The sequence below is a fragment of the Pseudorasbora parva genome, chromosome 15, assembly GCF_024679245.1.
Source record: "Pseudorasbora parva isolate DD20220531a chromosome 15, ASM2467924v1, whole genome shotgun sequence".
Lineage (NCBI taxonomy): Eukaryota > Metazoa > Chordata > Actinopteri > Cypriniformes > Gobionidae > Pseudorasbora > Pseudorasbora parva.
Genome location: NC_090186.1, coordinates 2,912,275 through 2,934,056, shown reverse-complemented (window position 1 = coordinate 2,934,056; position 21,782 = coordinate 2,912,275). Strand labels below are relative to the sequence as shown.

General features: G+C 39.4%; 2 protein-coding genes across 2 annotated transcripts in view; both read left to right on the top strand.

Moving 5' to 3' along the window:
• The window catches only part of dse (dermatan sulfate epimerase), a 37,771-nt gene extending 24,062 nt beyond the window's left edge, over positions 1–13,709 (top strand). The window contains exons 4-6 of the mRNA XM_067416718.1: positions 2,446–2,685; positions 6,540–6,747; positions 11,812–13,709. Coding sequence (XP_067272819.1) covers positions 2,446–2,685; positions 6,540–6,747; positions 11,812–13,534 — 2,171 coding nt within the window. The 3' untranslated portion in view covers positions 13,535–13,709. The remainder of the gene's footprint in view (positions 1–2,445; positions 2,686–6,539; positions 6,748–11,811) is intronic.
• A 6,481-nt stretch (positions 13,710–20,190) lies between these two features.
• The window catches only part of ufl1 (UFM1-specific ligase 1), a 33,034-nt gene continuing 31,442 nt past the window's right edge, over positions 20,191–21,782 (top strand). The window contains exon 1 of the mRNA XM_067416717.1: positions 20,191–20,421. Within this exon, the coding sequence (XP_067272818.1) occupies positions 20,345–20,421 (77 nt within the window). The 5' untranslated portion in view covers positions 20,191–20,344. The remainder of the gene's footprint in view (positions 20,422–21,782) is intronic.

Here is a 21,782-nt window from a genome sequence, read left to right as displayed (position 1 = left end):
AAATGTCTTAACTTTTTATAACTCTGAACTTGGGTGCAGCTGCTTATATAACACAGAGCTATTATTCTGACCTGTTACAATTTTTTTTAGATACATTTGAAAACTTAAAAAAAAAAAAAAAATTAACCAATAAACTAACAATGGTAACGCTTTAAAATAAGGTATCATTAGTTAACAACTTTTGGACTTGAACAAATTTGAACAAACAATGAACAGCTGCATTTTTATTAACTAAAATTAATAAAGATTAATAAATATAGTAGCAATTATGTTCTCATTGTTAGTTCCTGTTAGTTTATACATTAAGGGTTAGTTCACCCAAAAATTTAATGTCTGCTGACCCCCAGGGCGTCCCAGATGTAGGTGTGTTTGTTTCTTCAGGAGAACACAAATGAAGATTTTTAACTCCGCCGTTGCTCGTATAATGCATGTCAATGGGGTGTATTTCTATGAGAGTAAAAAACACACACACATACGAATCCATATTAAACCCTGTGGTTCGTGGAGACACACTGATGTCTTAAGACACGAAACCATCGCTTTCTGCCAGAAACACAATAGTATTTTTTTGTTATTTTTTACCTAATCTCAGACGAAACTCATCTAGTATTCCCAACGCCATTACTTCTGTTAAAGAAGGTCAAAATATCGGCACTATCATAGATATATTTACATAGATTCCTCATTCTTCCAATCCGCACAAACTCTAATGAGGAATCTAGTTTATATATATACACTCACCTAAAAGATTATTAGGAGCACCAAACTAATTCTGTGTTTGACCCCCTTTCTCCTTCAGAACTGCCTTAATTCTCTGCGGTATTGATTCAACAAGCTGCTGAAAGCGTTCTTTAGAAATGTTGGCCCATATTGATCGGAGAGCATCTTGCAGTTGATGGAGATTTGTGGGATGCACATCCAGGGCACGAAGCTCCCGTTCTACCACATCCCAAAGATGCTCTATTGGGTTGAGATCTGGTGACTGTGGCGGCCATTTTAGTACAGTCAACTCATTGTCATGTTCAAGAAACCAATCTGAAATGATTCGAGCTTTGTGACATGGTGCATTATCCTGCTGGAAGTAGCCATCAGAGGATGGGTACATGGTGGTCATAAAGGGATGGACATGGTCGGAAACAATGCTCAGGTAGGCCGTGGCATTTAAACGATGCCCAATTGGCGCTAAGGGGCCTAAAGTGTGCCAAAAAAACATCCCCCACACCATTACACCACCACCACCAGCCTGCACAGTGGTAACAAGGCATGATGGATCCATGTTCTCATTCTGTTTACGCCAAATTCTGACTCTACCATCTGAATGTCTCAACAGAAATCGAGACTCACCAGACCAGGCAACATTTTTCCAGTCTTCAACTGTCCAATTCCTCTTTTTCCTATTTGTAGTAGAGATGAGTGGTACCCAGTGGGGTCTTCTGCTGTTGTAGCCCATCCGCCTCAAGGTTGTGTGTGTTGTGGCTTCACCAATGCTTTGCTCCATACCTCGGTTGTAACGAGTGGTTATTTCAGTCAAAGTTGCTCTTCTATCAGCTTGAATCAGTCGGCCCATTCTCCTCTGACCTCGAGCATCAACAAGGCATTTTCTCCCACAGGACTGCTGCAGACTGGATGCTCTTCCCTTTTTACACCATTCTTTGTAAACCCTAGAAATGGTTGTGTGTGAAAATCCCAGTAACTGAGCAGATTGTGAAATACCCAGACCGGCCCGTCTGGCACCAACAACCACGCTCAAAATCGCTTAAATCACCTTTTCTTCCCATTCTGACATTCAGTTTGGAGTTCAGGAGATTGTCTTGACCAGGACCACACCCCTAAATGCATTAAAGCAACTGCCATGTGATTGGTTGATTAGATAATTGCATTAATGAGAAATTGAACAGGTGTTCCTAATAATCTTTTAGGTGAGTGAATGTATATCTATGATCTCGCCGAGATTTGAACGTCCTCGGCATGTAAAGTTCAGAGGTTCAGTGTGTGATCTACAGACCCAGCTGGATCATTTCCAAAATGACCAACACAATCAATCAAGAGCAGAGCAAATTAGTGTCTGGTTTAAGATAATGGCACAAATAATGAAACACACCAGTAAACTGACAAGCACAACCCTTAGCAAATCAGCTCATGATTGATTTAAATACTCTCCTCCCATAAATACTGAAAGAGAATCTCCTACAGATGCAGATGCAATAAGATCAGCCGCAGAAATAACCCTGTCCACTCCTTTCAGCGCTAATGTTTCACTGCGGGTCTTCAGTAAATCCTGACTGTAGTTTTTAACGCCAAAAGAGGGTTTGAGCTGGAGCTGTTAGTAAATCTGGCCCTAAAAAGAGATTTAGCTCTACCAAAGTGCACCATACTCATGGAAACACCTTCTAATCACAACACATTCTTCTGTACGTAATATTTACTGTGTTCTGTCTATTTCAGGATACCTCCAGGAGGCATACCTCTGGACAAAACAGGCTCTTGCCATCATGGAAAAGTCCATGGTGCTTCTCCAGGACGTGACGGATGGCTCGCTGTACGAGGGTGTAGCGTATGGGACATACACCACTCGATCCCTCTTCCAGTACATGTATCTGGTGCAGAGACATTTTGACATCGGCCACTTCAGTCATCCCTGGCTGCACAAACACTTCGCATTCCTCTACAGGACACTGCTGCCTGGTAAGGCCTTTTCAGTAGTATATAAATAAAGGGGTGTTTACTTGAAGGGGTGTGCATAAGACTGTCATGACACCTTCATAATCATGACATGACACATGAGTTTTTAATGCATGTTTATGACAACTGTCATTAAGGGTCATTCGCTCAATTATGTCATTTTTTAAATGCATAGATGACATTATGTGAGATGTCTTTATGACAACTTGACATAAACCAATACATCATAACCTGTCAGTGTCTTTGTCATGACAACTTAACATTACCAAGACAACATAACCTGTCATAAACATGAAATAGCAGATTAAAGCTACACTGTGATATTTCCCCCATCTAGCGGTGTAAAGGTATATGACAATCCAGTGAATAACAGTTTCTGTTCCCTTTCAAATCCCATTTCGTTTTAACTCCTACGGTGGCCGATTTAGTCCAAGATTAATATGGCTTCCAGTTCGACCTCGTCCATGAGTGCCATTGAGTGTTAAAACGCGAAAGGCGAAGCTTGAATTTACGGTTATGTCCCTCTTTGGCTACTGTACTTTCAAGATGGAGGAGCAACATGGCGACCGGCATTCGAACCCCTCACCCGTATGTGTTTTCAATGGCATATTATAAACTTACGAGAATACTTTATTACTTGAAAGAAGGAAATATACATTAATGAGCACATATATTTTTGAAAGAACTAATTGTTTTTAGATAAGAATAAACTAAAAACGTTACACAGTGTAGCTTTAATGATCAAACTTAAAGGGATAGTTCACTTTGAAATTAAATTTTGATATGTTTGAGCTTACCTCATGGGCATCCGAGATGTAGGAGTATTTGTTCCCCCAGTAGTTTGAATTTTGATCATTTTAGGTCAAACCGTTCTTGTCTGTGCCTCACATAATGCAGGTCTATGGTCACCACCTCAAAGAGCACACACAGAGAAGTCCAAATTAAACAATCCCCCATCGTAAGTACACACTGATGGCCTAAGACACGAAACGAGCGGTTTGTGTGAGAAAACCAACAGTATTTATATTGTTTTTACCTCTTGTACACCACTACGTCCGACTGATCCGAGGGCGCGCGTGCGTGTTTCCTGTGGTGTATGATCAAACTTGAAACTACTGGGGAAACAAATACTCCTACATCTCGGATGCCCATGAGGTAAGCTCAAACATATCAAAACTTAATTTCAAAGTGAACTATCTCTTTAAGAAACTACTTAGCTTTATGAGCTAACATTACATTAAACTGTCATGTGGTTAGTTTTGACGTTGAGGCCATTATAATGTCAAATCAACATTTATTCAGACACCCTCAACATTTTCTCCTATTATCACAGTTTATTCACTATATTTGGGAAAATGGCAATACAGTTAAACTGTCTGAACAAATTCCTCTTGATAATGTCTCTCTGATAGAAAGGTGTGTATAATCAACCAATCAGCTGTTAGATTCAAAAACACATTTAGATAATACCAGTTTAGCTTATCCAATGAACAAGCAATCCTTCATTTAGTTCAGTCTGTGCATGGTGTCAAAGGTCACATTAGCAATTAAAGACCAAACACTGATGCAAAACATGCTCTGGTCAAAGTGTCTGAATCATTTTGCTCCCAAATTTGTATACATTTTACTGGTAGTCACTGTATGAAGAATTTTGGGTATAATATGTCACAGTTTACTTTATTTTGATATATAAGACAATTTTTTTTATAATTATTATAATTTTACATATCTTTCTTATTTGACATAGAATAACTAACGAGAAATTTTTTTTTGCTTGTTGTATTCTACTCCATGAGACCTTGAAAAGGGTTAGTTCAGCCAAAAAATGAAATGTCTGTCATTAACTCCTCCCCCTAATGTCGCTCCACACCCGTAAGACCGCCGTTCATCTTCACACACAGTTTAAGATATTTTATATTTAGTCCGAGAGCGTATGCAAGTGTATGCACACTATACTGTCCATGTCCAGAAAGGGAATAAAAACATCATCACAGTAGTCCATATGAGACATCAGTGGGTTAATTAGAGTCTCTTGAAGCATCGGAAATACATTTGGGTCCAAAAATAACAAAAACTACGACTTTATTCAGCATTGGCTTCTCTTCCGGGTTTGTGTTCAATCCTCAAATAAAGATTCAAACGGTTATGAATCAGTGAATCGATCAATGATTCGAATCGCCAATGTCACGTGATTTCAGCAGTTTGACACGCGATCCAAATCATTAATCGATTCGCTGATTCATAACCGTTTGAATCTTTATTTGAGGATTGAACACAAACGCGGAAGAGAAGACAATGCTGAATAAAGCCGTAGTTGTTGTTATTATTGGACCCAAATGTTATTTTTGGACCCGGGGGGTGGGGGGTGGGGTGGGAGAAATACTCTCAGACAAGAATATCTGAAATCCTTGTAAAACATCTTATAAATCACACAGAAGGAGTTTTTTTTTGAGAAAGTAAAAATGCAGAATGTTTCCTGTGATGGGTAGGTTTAGAGGCAGGGGCTGTGTGTGTGTGTGTGTGTGTGTGTGTGTGTGTGTGTGTGTGTGTGTGTGTGTGTGTGTGTGTGTGTGTGTGTGTGTGTGTGTGTGTGTGTGTGTGTGTGTGTGTGAGCCTGTTTATGTGGTTTATGAGGACACAAATTTGTATAACTACATGGGTATTACACTGGTATTACTCTATAAATGTGGTTTATGAGGACATATCAAATGTCCTCATAATTCAAATGGCCTTAAAAACATACTAAATGGACTGCATTTATATAGCGCTTTTATCCAAAGCGCTTTACATTTTTGCCTCACATTCACCCATTCATACACCGACGGCGATGTCAGCCATGTAAGGCGCCATCCAGCTCGTCGGGAGCAGCTGGGGTTAGGTGTCTTGCTCATGGACACCTCGACACTTGGTCAAGTGGAACCGGGGATTGAACCACCAACCTTCTGGTTTGTAGACAACCTACATGAACCACTGAGCCACTGCCGCCCCACTGTGCAGTGTAGTGTTTAGTACTGTAGGGGCAGTACTAAATGATGTTTTTTTGAGAAAGTAAAAATGCAGAATGTTTCCTGTGATGGGTAGGTTTAGGGGCAGTGTAAGGGGATAGAAAATACGGTTTGTACGGTATAAAAACCATTACGCCTATGGAGAGTCCCTGTAAACCACATAGACCAACATGTGTGTGTGTGTGTGTGTGTGTGTGTGATGGGTAGGTTTAGGGGGAGGATAGAAAATACAGTTTGTACAGTATAAAAACCATTACGCCTATGGAAAGTCCCCATAAAACATGGAAACACTACGTGTGTGAGTGTGTGCGTGTGCATGAGAGTGTGCGCACGCGTGTGTGTGTGTGTGTGCGCGTGCAGACAAGTCAGGTTTGGACAGTTTGCAACCTCCTGCCAAAAGCCATTTTATTGTATGGGAAAACCAAAACCCTTGAGTACAAAATGAGGAGGTTAGCAGTCCCAATCCACACAGATGCTTTTTGCTGCTCGTTTCAGTGTTTATCTCAGTGTAGCAAGGGTTCTGGTTTTCTGTGGAAACTAAAACAAACTGGTGAAAACACCAACATCAAACTCTCATTAGTTACCGTACATGCTGCTCGCTGCCGCCGTTCTTTTACACACACGTGATTCATTCCAGCTGAATATTTTCTAGTGGTTGTTAGTTTTAATATCCCTTTTCACAGTAAACTGCTGCTCTTCCTTTAATCTTCACCCGACCTCGTTAATTAAAAAGTGTGTGTTCTGCAGCAGTCAACGAGCCTTTTACTTGTTGTGCGGTTTGTGGGGATCAGTATGAACAAACACTTTGAGGCTTTGAATGTTTCAGTATGTCATTATTTTCCGCTCCTGCAGGTTTTCAGAGAACCGTTGCGATCGCAGATTCCAACTATAACTGGTTCTATGGGCCCGAGAGTCAGCTGGTGTTTTTGGATCGGTACGTCATGCGCAATGGCAGCGGGAATTGGCTGGCTGAGCTGATCCGGCAGAACCGTGTTCTGGAGGGCCCGGGACAGGCGGGGAGGGGTCAGCGCTGGTGCACACTTCACACTGAGTTCCTCTGGTAAGATTTGGGACTTACACTGCCGTTCAAAAGTTTTTGATCTGGAAGATTTTTAGGATGGGTTGCACCAATAAGGATTAAATTAAGCACTGTTTAGAGCTAATCTAGGATTTGTTGATCTGGGGCCTATTGCACAAAACTAGGATAAGGGATTGAGCCGGGATATTTTGGTGATCCTGGCTCAGTTTATCCGCTAATTTACAGTGTGCCTTTAGGGTCCGTTTACATGACATTGGTGTACTAAATTTTGCATACAGACGACAAGTTCACCAAGATATCCCGGCTTAATCCCTTATCCTGGTTTTGTGCAATAAAAGTTTTGTCCTGGCCTGGTTTTTCAAAAGGTTTAATCTGGATAAAATTTATCTGGATTTAGTAATCCTTTTTTTTGCGATCCGTGATCACGTAATCCAGCTTACTTTTGATAGGTAAAGAGCAACAAGTCGAATAGCCAGTGTGGGGTCAATATAAGTATATTTCTATTTAAAATGAAAACACACACATAAAAAAAAAAAAAACTAAACTAAACAAAAATCAGTTTTTGCCATTCTTTGCATTTTTTTTGGTTATTCTGTTATCACATCACTAATAAATATTCTAAAAACTAAAATATCTTCGATTGTGATGAATATATATATATATATACCAGTGTGTATTTATCAATATGTATATCAATTAGTGACAGAATAAAATGTATTGTTTTTGGTCAATTTTGCCAGCTGTTTGGGGGATTATTTTTTGAGGCCAAACTGTTCCTGCTTTGCTGTAGGCCTTTACTGAAAGGCTGAATACGTTAAAGCCAACCTACACTATAAAAAATTGTGTTGTAAAAAACAGTAATCTACTGGCAGCTGTGGTTGCCAGCAATTTACATTTTACATTTTACAGTTACACATTTGGCAGACGCTTTTATCCAAAGCGACTGACATTGCATTCAGGGTACACATTTTTTACATTTGGTCAATTCTTGGTCAATTTACTGTTAATTTACAGCCATCTACTGTTTACATATAGCTGTCCTTTTTTTACAGTATGTTACCGTAATAATACCATGAAAGGTAACTTTTCATTTGGAAAACTGATCGCTTCAAACATTTCTCATTGTAAAACTAGTATTTATATGGTGTTTGTACTGTAAACTTGTTTCATTTGAGTCATTTTACACTTGTAAGGTGCAGTAGTGAAAGAATGAAGCATGACTTTAACTTCAATCTTTTCAGTTCATTGTGAACAATAGCACACACGTATGTGATAAATTACTCAACAAACGGCTCATAACTGCATCAGCAAACACAGTCACTGCCGTAAAATAAAGCATCAGGCAGCATCATGCAAAAAATCTGGATTAAACTGATCCCATCTGGGCCCGGTTTTTAAAAAGGTTTAATCCGGATAAAATTGATCTGGATTTAGTAATCATTTTTTTGCGATCCGTGATCACGTAATCCAGCTTACTTTTGGAGCCAGTTTTTTAAAGCAACATCGGATTGGATCAATCTGATCCGGATAGGAACTTTTCAGGATCCCTAAATCTGGATAACCAGTGCTGGATAACCAGTGCTCAAACAGGATAGGCAATCACAATGTAGAACTATAGATAGGTAAAGAGCAACAAGTAGAATAGCCAGTGTGGGGTCAATATAAGTTTATTTCTATTTAAAATGAAAACACACACATTTAAACTAAAAACAAGAAAAACCCCTCCCCATCCTCTTCCAGCAGTCCGCTCATCTCAGACCTACAACACAAACACTGGACATTGAGGATATTTATAACAAGTATCAAGTATAGATGTACTGTAATCATTGCAGGCATCACTTATAAATATTCTAAAAACAAAAATATTTTCGATTGTGATGAATATATCAATTAGTGACAGAATAAAATGTATTGTTTTTGGTCAATTTTGCCAGCTGTTTGGGGGATTATTTTATGAGGCCAAACTCTTTCTACTTTGCCGTAGACCTTTACTGAATGGCTGAAGCCAACCCAATCACTGTAGCCTGACGGATGAACAAATACAATTAAAACCTTATGAATAAATAGGATATCTTGTAAGATACTGCATGATCCAAATATAGTAATATTTTATATATTTTTAAAGTTTTTATTACATTTTCGGCATGAAATACACTCTGAATCCACCCTTCTGATGGGATCAGTTTAATCCAGATTTTTGGGATCAAAGTGATCCAAATCCTACAAAAACGTTCTGAAAAACCCAAACTAAAGGTTTGATCCGGATCAAAACCAAGATTGGATTACGTGATCTAATCCGAGTATGTAATCCGTTTTTTCTTTTGAAAAACACTTTTTCAAGATTTGATCCAGTCCGTTATCCAAAATCCTAGTGGATTACTTTAACTCTAACCGGGCCCTGGGCTTTATTTTAAATTGAGTTGTGTTGCACCACTTACCGTATATACCCAAATATAAGACAAGGTTTGTGTCCTAAAAATAGGCTGAAAAATGGGGGGGTCGTCTTTTATATTTGCAATATAGACAAAATCACGGAGAAACCGTAGAGGGCGCCAACACGATAGGCTGTGTAATAAGTGACAGTGTTATGAATTAGTTTAACGGGTTAGTTCACCCAAAAATGAAAATGATTTCATTAATTCCTCCCTCTCATGTCGTTGGACACCCGTAAGACCTTCGTTCATCTTCAGAACACAAATGAAGATATTTTTGTTGAAAGCTGAGAAAGGCTTCAGAAAGGCCTCCATTGCCATATTTATTACACACAGGCACAGAACGCACGTGCTAGCTGACAGTCGGCTTTAGTCCTTTTAATGTGTTTTCAAACGCAGCTTTTTGGCCGAGACGCAGCCTCTCAACAACACTTTCATCACCACTAGTTCTTTGACGTGGGCTTGGTGAGGTCCGGACTCTAATAAAGTCCACTTGTTCTTTTTTCTTGAAAAATAAAAGACAAGGCAATGATTTGTTTCACAGCAAATGCACTACAATTTTTACTTTTTATTTAGAGCTGATTAAATGCAGTGTTGGGGGTAACTCATTACAAGTAACTTGAGTTACGTAATCAGATTACTTTTTCAAGTAACTAGTAAAGTAATGCGTTATTTTTAAAATTTACAACAAAATATCTGAGTTACTTTTTCAAATAAGTAACGTAAGTTACTTTATTTTCCCATTTATTGACTGACAGCTCTCTTGTCTCAATGTTGAGATAAATCGTAAGAGTCATTGTGTGTAAACATGACGGTTATTGTAGGCTCAATGTGAGCGTGCATTTACTAAACTCATTTGCACAAAAACGATTCAGTATTCCTCAAAATTAATCAAATCTGTGAAATGCAAAATCGGAGTACTATGCAAACCTACAAATATTTTTATGCATTTATTCTCACTTTATTGACCAATATACTTGCTGCTGACCTTTAATGAGTCAGTTAAACCATGTGCAAAAATGACTTGGGAAAAAAAAAGATTTTTTTGTTTTTGTTGGTGAAGTAAAGCCCCGTTTCCACCACAGGAACTTTACCCAGGAACCAGGAACTTTGGGTGGTACTCGGTGTGCTTAGACCGCAGGAACCAGGGTCTAAATGAAGTTTCGGGTAAATATTTCCCCCTCCAAACGGCCCTGCTCGCGAGGTAGTACTTTTTCAAAGTTCAGGAACTTTCGAGGGCGGGACTTGGAGCTTAACATGCTGATTGGTTGAGCTCACGCAGCATTTTATTTCAACCGGCATTTTTAAAAGTCTTTTGCGAGGTTCGGTCTACGTTTAATATATCAGTCTTGCTCTCTGTCTGATGGCGCGCGCCGCGTTCGTCTCAGCCATCTCACGTGCAATGTCCGTAATAGCTGATAATAATATACATTGTCATTTTAAATCTAGCTTTACAAGCTTTCTGAATATGCTGCATGCTGCTGAATCTGCATATTAGTGCTCTTTTCTGTCGTTGTTAATTACCTCTTTAGTAAACCTATACATAACCAGCAAAAGCAGCACAGCTTGAATCTCTTCCATACTCGTTATTAATTTTTTTTCACTTTGTAAACGACCGGACCGATTACTTTTAAGTGTGTGTCCTAACATGACGTGACAGCGCGCGCCGCGCTCATGTTGACAAGAGAGGAAAGTTAATTTTTCTGAGGGGTAAACTTTTTATTTCGTAAGTTATGAAGATAATGTTGGAATAATGACCCAGCGTATATTGCCCCAGGCAGTTTTTACTGTAACTGCGCCTAATAGAAAAAACAGTTTTTTTCTGAGATGATTATTACACTTTACAACAAATAAATAGCTTATAATACTGTATTAGTCCTGGTGGCCGTTAAGAGTTGCTATGGCTACAGTTAACACACTCCAGCTGCTGGAGAAAACAGCGCTGACATTTTTGGTGCGACAGACAAACTGCATGTGACAAAATTATTGCGATTGAAAGTCATCACATGTAAACACCAGATCGGTTTAGATACGTCTCATGTAAACAGTCCACTAAATCTTTCAATCGGTACACACAAAAATGATTACTGTCCGTCAGTGACTTGGAGGAGCAGTCGCGCGCAGTCCTACATCACCGGACTAATCTGCCTAATCTTCACGGAACTTTAGATCGCGGTGGAAGCGCAGACAGCTGCAGGTCTGGGGGGGAGAAAAGTTCCTGTAAAAAAGTTCCTGGTACAAACTGTTCCGGGTAATTTTGGTGGAAACGGGGCTTAAGTGTTACCTGAGTCTTATCTACTTTTGGTGTGAAAGGGTCTTTACATCTGCTCAAAAATAGAACTTTTTTGGTATATAAAAAAACGAAACAAGCCCAGCACAAGTGAAAAAAAGTCACACAAAAGTAATGTAACACATTACTTTTCTTAAAAAGTAACCAAGTAACGCAATTAGTTACTTTTTAAGGGAGTAGCGCAATATTGTAATGCATTACTTTTCAATGTCAGACACTGATTAAATGTTTATTTCTCAAGTTATTTGGGATTGAAATGAAATCCCACTTGCTGAGAAAAGGTCGAGCCCAAAAGGTTTTCTGATTATCCAAGAACTTTGTGTATTGTGGTTTAACTACAAAATGTTCCCTCTCTCTGTTTAGGTATGACGCCAGTCTGCGACCCACCCCACCGCCAGATTTTGGTACATCCCATCTCCATTATTTCGAAGACTGGGGAGTGGTGACCTATGGAAGTGCCCTACCTTCTGGGAGAAACCACACATTTCTGTCCTTTAAGTCGGGGAAGCTTGGTGGACGTGCTATTTTCGACATTGTTCACCAAAACAAATACAAAGACTGGATCAAAGGGTGGCGAAACTTTAACGCGGGCCACGAGCACCCGGACCAAAACTCCTTTACCTTTGCTCCAAACGGAGTCCCGTTTATCACAGAGGCTTTGTACGGTCCCAAATACACCTCTCTCAACAATGCCGTCATGTTCGGGCCGGCTGTGTCTGAGAGCTGCTTTGCACCATGGGAAGGCCAAGTTACTGAGGTTTGTAACTCAAAATGGCTTAAGTATAAGCATGGTCAAGCGGCAGACTGCAAAGGTCAGGTGGAGGCGGTTCTGGAGCAGCAGGGCAAGGTGTTTATTCGCGGGGAAGGTAACGCGGCTTACAACCCTGAGCTGAAAATCAAGAGTTTTCAGAGGAATTTGCTACTTGTTCATCCTCAGCTTTTGCTGGTGGTGGACCACATTCATCTGCATTTAGGCAGCTCGACACACAGCATGAGTGCCTTTTTCCACAACACAGACCTGCCCTTCCAGAAAACACAAGTCGACGGAGTTCACGGTGCTCTGATTAGACACGGAAACGAAACGTCCAAGATGTTCTGGTTGGACGATACGGGCGGCAGTGAAAAGGCAATTGTGGGATATAGGAGCTACCCCCGTGGATACCCCTATAATGGGTCAAACTATGTGAATGTGACTATGCCATTGAGGTACCCCATTAGCAGAGTGGCCTACGTCTTTTTCGGATCCGGAGTGGATGTGAAAAGTTTCAGCGTTCATGGAGACGCGGATAGATTAGACATCTATTTGGCCACCGCGGATCACATCTACAACATCTATCTGCTCACAGATGAGCTTCCCACCAAACCCATGGCCATTGTGTTGACGGACCAAAAGAAAGTAGAGTTTAAAAGGACAGCCGGGGTGAGTGAGCATCTTTTGGAGGAAGTCGAGGAGTATGTTAATGTTGTGGAGGACAATCTTCAGCATGTCAAGCCGGTCTTCCAGCAGCTGGAAAGGCACATCCTTTCGCGGGTTCTTAACACGGACCATTTTCACAAAAGCGCGGAGCGCCTCCTAAAGTCCTCAGAGAAGAAGAAGGCACCAGGGACTGTCGAGAAGATGTTTGTCCTTTCTAAGAAGAATGGGAAGGGAGGGAAGAAGGCAAGCTTTTCCGACAGCCTTCCCGACATCTTTGCTCAGATTGAGGCTAGTGAGAAGAAGGAGAGGCAGCGGACGATGAAGCGAGTCTATGAGGACGTTCCTCAGGAGGACGGTGACTCGAGGGCATTCATTGACTACGGTGATTTAAGAAAGGGCAGAAAAGTGGGGTTTGTAAAGGGGCGGAAATTCAAAGAAGTACGTTTGGGGGCTACGGCAGAGAGTGACGATGGGTTTAGCACCACCTCGTACATTCGCCTTTTTCTTATTTTGAATATAGCCACTTTCTTTGTCCTGCTGGCCGTGTTGTTGACGCGCTTCCAGAGGGCTCAAAGTTTGCATAGGCAGAGATTTCTCTACTGCATCCTCCTCATAGACAGCTTCATCCTGCTCTGTCTGTACTCCTCCTGCTCTCAGTCGCAATGCTGACCGCTCATTTCTGTGAGACATTCAGCCTGGCGCAATACACCAGCACTTCACTGCAAAAATGCTCTTCTTACTTAGTAATTTTGTCTTATCTAAATATTGAAACATTCTTAAATCAAGATGCATTTATTATACACGTAAAATAACAAGATATTGTTTCTTCTTTTATAGAAGATAAAATAAAGTGAGTTTTTGCTTAAAACAGGCAAAATGATCTGCCAATAGGGTGAGAAGAAAAATCTTGTTTCTTGTTTCCGTCCCAAACAGAAATAAGATTATTTTTCTCACCCCATTGGCAGATCATTTTGCCTGTTTTAAAGGGTTAGTTCACCCTGTAATGATAATTGTGTCATTAGTTCCTCCTGTGGTTGGCCAGCCGTCAGACCTCCGCTCATCTTCACACACAGATGAAGATATTAGTGTTGAAATCCAATGGCTCAGAAAGGCCTTCATTGACACCAATGTCATTTCCTCTCTCAAGACCCATAAAGGCACTAAAGACGTCGTTACAAAGCCCATCTCACTACAGCGGCTCGACAATCATTTATGAAGAGACCAGAATAGTTTTTGTGCACAAAAAAACTAAATAACGACTTATATAGTGATGGCCGATTTCAAAACAAAGATTCAAACCGTTATGAGTCAGTGAATCGACTCATGATTCGGATCGCCAGAGTCTCGTGATTTCAGCAGTTTGACTCGCGATCCGAATCATGAGTCGATTCACTGACTCATAACGGTTTGAATCTTTGTTTTGAAATCGGCCATCACTACATAAGTCGTTATTTAGTTTTTTGGCGCACAAAAACTTTTCTCGCCTCTTCATAAATGATTGTAGAGCCGCTGTAGTGAGATGGGCTTTGTAACGACGTCTTTAGTGCCTTTATGGGTCTTGAGAGAGGAAATGACATTGGTGTCAATGAAGGCCTTTCTGAGCCATCGGATTTCAACACTAATATCTTCATCTGTGTGTGAAGATGAACGGAGGTCTGACGGCTGGCCAACCACAGGAGGAATTAATCACACAATTTACAGTTTTAGGTGAACTAACGCTTTAAGCAAAAAATCAATTCATTTAGCAATTTTTCTCCCAGAAAACAAGAAAAAATATCTTATGTAATGTTACTGATCTAGTAAATGCATCTTGATTTAAGAATATTTAGATATTTGGACTGGAAACAAGAAAAAAATACTAAATAAGAAGAGCATTTTTTGCAGTGTTCGCACAAGTGTTGGCGCTTTAGAGGAGTCTCCCTGTTTGCAGTAGCAGTGCATTAAATGAGGCATCATCACTATAATTCATATGAGACCCTGTTCACACCTGGTGTTTAGATGCGTTTTGGTCGATCGGATCACAAGTGGACGATGCCAAATACAGGTGTAAAGGAGGTCTAAAGCGCACTCTCGACTACTTCCAGTGGTAGTCGAAAACGCATTTGATCATATTGCTTTTGTAGTGACACTCATGAGGTCAGATGCACTGAAACAGCCTCTAAAAGACCCGCTACTCTCCGCCTAACGACATAGTGTGTGTGTGTGTTTCCGCCATGGGCGTCTGGTCTAAACCAGGTGTGTTCAGGAGCATTGTTGGAGCGTTGCTATTGTGAGGAACTGAAAATCACTGACTATTGACCAACACACACCTGCTCTAAAGTCAATAGTGCAGTATTTCTGTGTTATTTAAAGGGTGTGTTAGTGATATGAGCCTATAGGGGGTGCGCAACACACACACACACACACACACACACACTAGGGCTGTCAAAAGGGCTGAATTAATTCTTAAATATTAGCAACATTTGAATTCTTAATGTCAGAGTGAAAAATTACTGTATTGTCTCCTGTCCACAAGAGGGTGCAACAAGCAAATGTAAACCAAATCAAGCATTGCATCTTTTATTGAAATGAAATGACATTGTATACGCAACCATTTTCTCTCTGACTCCCGAGTCCTCACTGTTTTTTCTGCCTTTATCAAATTAACAACACAGAATATTCGAAACTCTAATTTTTATTTGACAGCCCTAACACACACATGCCAAATATATTTAAAAATAAAAGGATTCCTCTGGAGAAGTGTTCAGTTTCTCCTCATGTCAATAGTGAATCCGTCATGGCTCGAGCACAGCTGGCTTTTAAAGGGAAAGGGAGATGAGACTCTGATTGGTTTATTGCACGTTATGCCCAAAACACACCCCTGACTCATTAAGAGATGAGGGACGACCCTTTTGGACCATGAGCCGACGCGCAGACCATTTTTCCCGTCAAACTAGCAAAAGTAGATTTGGACGCGCCCTAAACTCACCTGTGCCATGCGCTTTAGACTAAGCACTCAGATCTTTAAATAGCGCCCCTAATGTGTGAACATTATAGGTTTGGGTTTGGACTCAAGTTTGGTTTAAAGATGAAAAACCTCTCTCACCATCCCTGATTTCTAACACACACTCACAGCGTTCGGCTGGTCTGTCAGCTGATCCTCTCCGTGTTTTATGGTCTCCGGTCGCGTTCATATGTAAATTGCGTGAGCTTATTTCATCCATTAGACTGAAAGATCTGAAAAAGCCCAAACATTTACCCGCCCATAGACCCTCATCTCGAAGAAATCAGGACAGAAGTGCTGAAAGTGGACAAAAGAGACGGATTAAACACCAGGAGTAAACGGGAATGAGTCTCCTTCGGCTAATTGTGATCCGATCCACCAAAACGCATCTCAATACCAGGAGTAAACAGAGCCAGAAGTGTGAAGTGTGTCTTGTCCATCATGCAGTGATGCTGCAGTTTATTCAACACAACTCAATAATGAGCCAGTATTAGCGAACAGATGTTGTGAAAAGTTTGCCATCCCACCTCAAACCTCAAAGCTTTTGTGGAGCTTTAAAATAGTTTACAGGAACTTTGTCTTGAAGTACGGAGCCCTGCGCTGGAAATCAGAGGGAAAACAGGACGTCGTGGCCACGAATTAAGAAATTGTTCCCATGACTTAATTCACTCAGTTAAGTTAAATCATGGCCACATTGTAGTAATCATTCTGTTGTTTTAGTTAAATCATGGCCAGATTGGAACAAAACTGAGGGAATTCATTAGTATAACAAGGCCACAATAGAACTAAAATGAGGGAATAAATTAGTACAAGTGAACAAATGAACAAAAGATGGCCACAGCTCAATAAGTCATGGGAATGAATTCCTAAATTCGTGGCCATGATATTAGTTTTTTCTTCTACATGTCATTGCGGGGCTCAATATTGAAGTGGGACTCTCCATGGCCACCCACTATTATTCAGATTCGCTGCAAGCGATGCACGTTTGGTGACAACATGGACAATCATAAAATGTGTAATATGTATATATGTTAAAGCAAAGTATATTTTTTGGGTGTTGTTTTATACTCTTCCTAATTAAAAGGCAACTACAGAAATATGATGTGTATTTTGATTTCTGGTGCTTTCATTATATTGACATCTTAATTGTGTGTGTGTGTGTGTGTGTGTGTGTGTGTGTGTGTGTGTGTGTGTGTGTGTGTGTGTGTGTGTGTGTGTGTGTGTGTGTGTGTGTGTGTGTGTGTGTGTGTGTGTGTGTGTGAGAGAGACCTGGTAATCCCTACGTTATGGGGACAAAATGTCCCCACAAAGATGGCAATATCCGAAATCCTTGTCCTTGTGGGGACATTTTTAGGTCCCCATGAGGAAAACATCTTATAAATCACACAGAAGGAGTTTTTTTGAGAAAGTAAAAATGCAGAATGTTTCCTGTGATGGGTAGGTTTAGGGACAGGGGCAGTGTAGGGGGATAGGATGTACAGTTTGTACAGTATGAAATCCATTACGCCTATGGAAAGTCCCCATAAAACATGGAAACAAGACATGTGCGTGTGTGTGTGTGTGTGTGTGTGTGTGTGTGTGTGTGTGTGTGTGTGTTTCTTTATACACAGTATTGGTATGGGGCTCCTAATAATCCTTTAGGTGAGTGTATATAATGAACTCTATGCCTTTTTCCACTGACGGACGCTCTATGATGACCAAAGCAATCGAGACGGAAAACGGGAACATGGTTTGTGTAACATTAGCACATTATTAGCTGTTTATAATGTAGTCAAGCAAAATGATAATCATATTAATCACTGTTATGTGCAGAATTTACTACAGAAGATAACGCAGATGGCCGAATGTATTTCTGAGCTCTCGAGTGAGTGGAGGCGGGGCTTATTTGCATATTCATGATTACGCGTATACTAAAAGAAGGGTGTAGTGCTACGTTGAAGCTATTTTAAGGCATGAAAAAAATCATTGGAAAAAAACACTTAAATATCTATCGTTTTAATGATCAAAGATGAGTTTTATTAGAGGATGCTTTAGGTAGGCACGTCTTAGGGGTTTACTCCCAGGCCTGTATTGCAGTTACATGAAATAGAGACCTTTTTAGAAAAAACTTTATTGCCTTTGGAACATTATTTCGTGAGGCCAGTAGTTGGTGTTTTCACACCAGCTGAATATATGGGAGAGAGTTGCTATAGTTTGAATACACTGTAATGCAGTGCAGGTGGTATCTCATTCTGAGGGGCATTTTGAGCCACTCAGGATTTGCTGCCTCTCCATAAGGACCGTTTTATCAAGACAGAACACATCTGTTTTTCTGTAGCGTCCCATGGCCAAAGCCTGGTGCTCTACTGAAGCTATGCAGGTTCTAGCCAGAATGTGATATGAATAGGAGACCTTTTAAAAAAAAAAAAAAAAAAACTTGATTGTTATTGACAGCGGCATAGCACCAAGTTTTGGGCCCTGGGGACAAACCATCTTGCTGGGCCCCGTATCAAATACCATAGTGATACCAATGGGCGGGGTATTGTATTTTTTATCATAAAAACACTTAAAACGTAAACAAAATAAGCCACACTCTGATTAACGTATATATGTATGTATAGAAAACTGACTTCTAAGGGCCCCTGACTCTGTACCCTTTACCCCCCCAGTCCGACGCCCCTGGTTATTGAGGAATAAAAGGATTGGCTATGATGGACTTTAATTAAAAACACATAAATAAATAAAATATTTTGCTGTTCGTTAGTTCATGTCAGCTCAGGTCCATTAAATTATATTAACTGATACAACTTTTAATTTTAATTTAAATTTTTCACTGTTAGTTCATGTTATTGTATTTAACTGATGTTAAAGGTATTTCGCTTACTGTATCATTTGCTTTAACCATGTTCTTGATTTAATTAATTATTTAAAAATATATAATTAATTTAAATTACATTTAAAATGATTTTAGCAGTATTTTTTTTATTTTGCTGTCTTTGCGGAATCGCTGTTTTTTAATAACATTATGAACATGCAGAAATTATTTTAGGAAAGGTTTAAAGCTAGCATTGTGCAAAAATGATTTGACCACATGAGAAATGAATGTCCAGTCATTGAAAGAGATTTGGTGACCCCTAGTGTCCAGGTTTGCCAAATAATGTGTGATGATATCTAACTAATTTTTGGGAAAATTTAAACAATTTAAAACTTATAGAATATGCCTGTGTGACTGTTCACCAGTAATGGGAGCTTCCTGTTTGCAAATGTCTTCATGTAGAAGTTACAGTATATTATTTAAGTGCATTGTGATGTGAATGTCGGCATTCACTTCTAAATCTCTCTGTACATAATGTGTTGCTTTTAAAAACAGTTTTCTTCCTAAACACTGAATGCATTACAATTTAATGGAAATATGAAAGACTTTAATCAATTAAAATGTAAGATGTGCTATGCTAACTATACAGTATATACCAAGATTTTAGCAGCAGATCCTTTAAGTTCTGTGAGTTGCAAGGTGGGTCCTCCATGGATCCACCTTTCGGCGGGGTCAGGGGTCAGCATGGGCACCGTGTCTGCCCCATACGCAACAATCTTAGATGCTCTGTGTATTCTGACAGCTTTCTATCAGGACCAGCATTAACTTCTGGAGCAGTTTGAGCTCCAGTAGCTCGTCTGTTTGATCGGACCACACGGGCCAGCCTTCGCTCCCCACGTGCATCAATGAGCCTTGGCCGCCCATGACCCTGTGGCCGGTTCTCCACTGGTCCTTCCTTGGAGCACTTTTGATAGATACTGACCACTGCAGACCGGGAACAGCCCACAAGAGCTGCAGTTCTGGAGATGCTCTGACCCAGTCGTCTAGCCGTCACAATCTGGCCCTTGTCAAACTCGCTCAAATCCTTACGCTTGCCCATTTCTCCTGCTTCACACACATCAACTCTGAGGACAAAATGTTCACTTGCTGCCTAATATATCCCACCCACTAACAGGAGCCGTGATGAAGAGATCATCAGTGTTATTCACTTCATAATATATATATGAAGAACTAAGGAAGAAAATTGATTTTAATCACAGACTCAACCTAAACAAAAATATGTTCTTAGGTCTAAATATTATTTCTATGACCAAAAAGTAGGATTAAATTCTGATAGCTTAAATCAATATATAAATAATTAAGATTATTAATTGATAATAATGAATACGAATTCAGTTTGAGGTTCCACTAAGATACATAAATGAAATTAATATTTGGACTGGTATTAATATTAATGGACTATATTTGAAGGTAATAAGTACAAAATAAAATGTTTGTTTTGAAATGTGCATACGAACTCACGCGCTCCGAAAAGCGTTTGTCCCTTGTGTGTTTCCGTCGGACTTCTACTGGAGCCTTACGTGTCTTTTCCTCAGTGTGGTCAGACTGTACAGCTGCAGTTTTAGCGTGAGATTGTGTGGAACTAATTCATTAAATGCTTTGGTAAAATAAGAAGAACAGTTGTGCAAATATAAGTGTTGTGATGGCGGCCGACTGGGAGGAGATCCGGCGACTGGCTGCGGACTTCCAGAGAGCTCAGTTTGCAGACACTGTACAGAGGTAACGTTAAAGTCGAGCTGTTGTTGTTGTTCTGCAAGATAAACACAATCACTAAACGGCGCGGTTCATCCCGACCATAGTTTATTGTTTATTTCTCGTCTCGGTAATAAGCTGTGTACAATAAACTACAGACTTGACAAGATTTTTAAACCACTGAATATTATAAAACTGATGACTCGGCTCCTGCGACACGATTACCTGTCGCGCATTATAACGTCATCGGTGGTTATCAAGAGTGTATAACGCGTCATAACTGATCGAGATAACATGTTTTTATCCATACATTCCAGCGTCAATCAAACGGGAGCCCATAGTATGTGTATGGAAATCATAATTTGTTCCATTTTGTTTATCAAAGCAACACCGTGTCACGTCTTCACTTTGTAAAGCCTGTGTGTATTAAATAAAAGTCAATAGAGCGTAATCTATAGACAAAATATATACATATATTTTAAATTAATAAATAAATAAAAGTAAGTTTTGTATCATATTTGATACACGAAGCAGTTATAGTAATTATGTTATACTATAGTGAGAATATGGAGCTCACACAAGGAGTTGTAACAGTGTTGGGTAAGTTACTCTAAAAATTTAATTAATATCTAGTTACTATTTACATCTTCAATAATGTAATTAGATTACTGTACAAATTACTCTCTCCAAAAAGTATTTAACTACTTATTACTTTCTAAATCCTATATCAACCAGTTAATTGCTTCATAAATAGACAGGAAACGGCTCTTTTAATTCATACAATTATGTAATCTAAAACTACATCAATTATTCTTATTAGCTGTCCAAAGTATTACAAATGTGAAACGGATTCATAAAAACATTCATTTTAAAGTTAGACTTTAAATTTTAATGTTAATTCTACTATTGTATTATATATATATATATATATATATATATATATATATATATATATATATATAATTGTTTTAAAGTTTATACATAGTATTTAGTTAAGTTGCATTAGAAGCAACTGTAATTAAATTACAGAATTAATAAGAGTAATCCCTTATATTCAAAATAAATTAAATTACTTAGTAACTAGTTACACCCAACACTGAATTTTAATCACAGGCTCATACTAAACAAAAGTATTAGATGTTAATATTATTTATATGATTAAATACTTTAAACATGATTTTTTTTATTTAATGTTCACAGACACTATTTTAACAAAAGGGAGTCCCATTACACAGAATTCCCCATTTCTTTGAGTAAGATAAGAAATAACACTTGATTTCCGTAGAATTGATTTGTGTGTGTGTGTGTGTGTGTGTGTGTGTGTGTGTGTGTGTGTGTGTGTGTGTGTGTGTGTGTGTGTGTGTGTGTGTGTGTGTGTGTTGAATTCA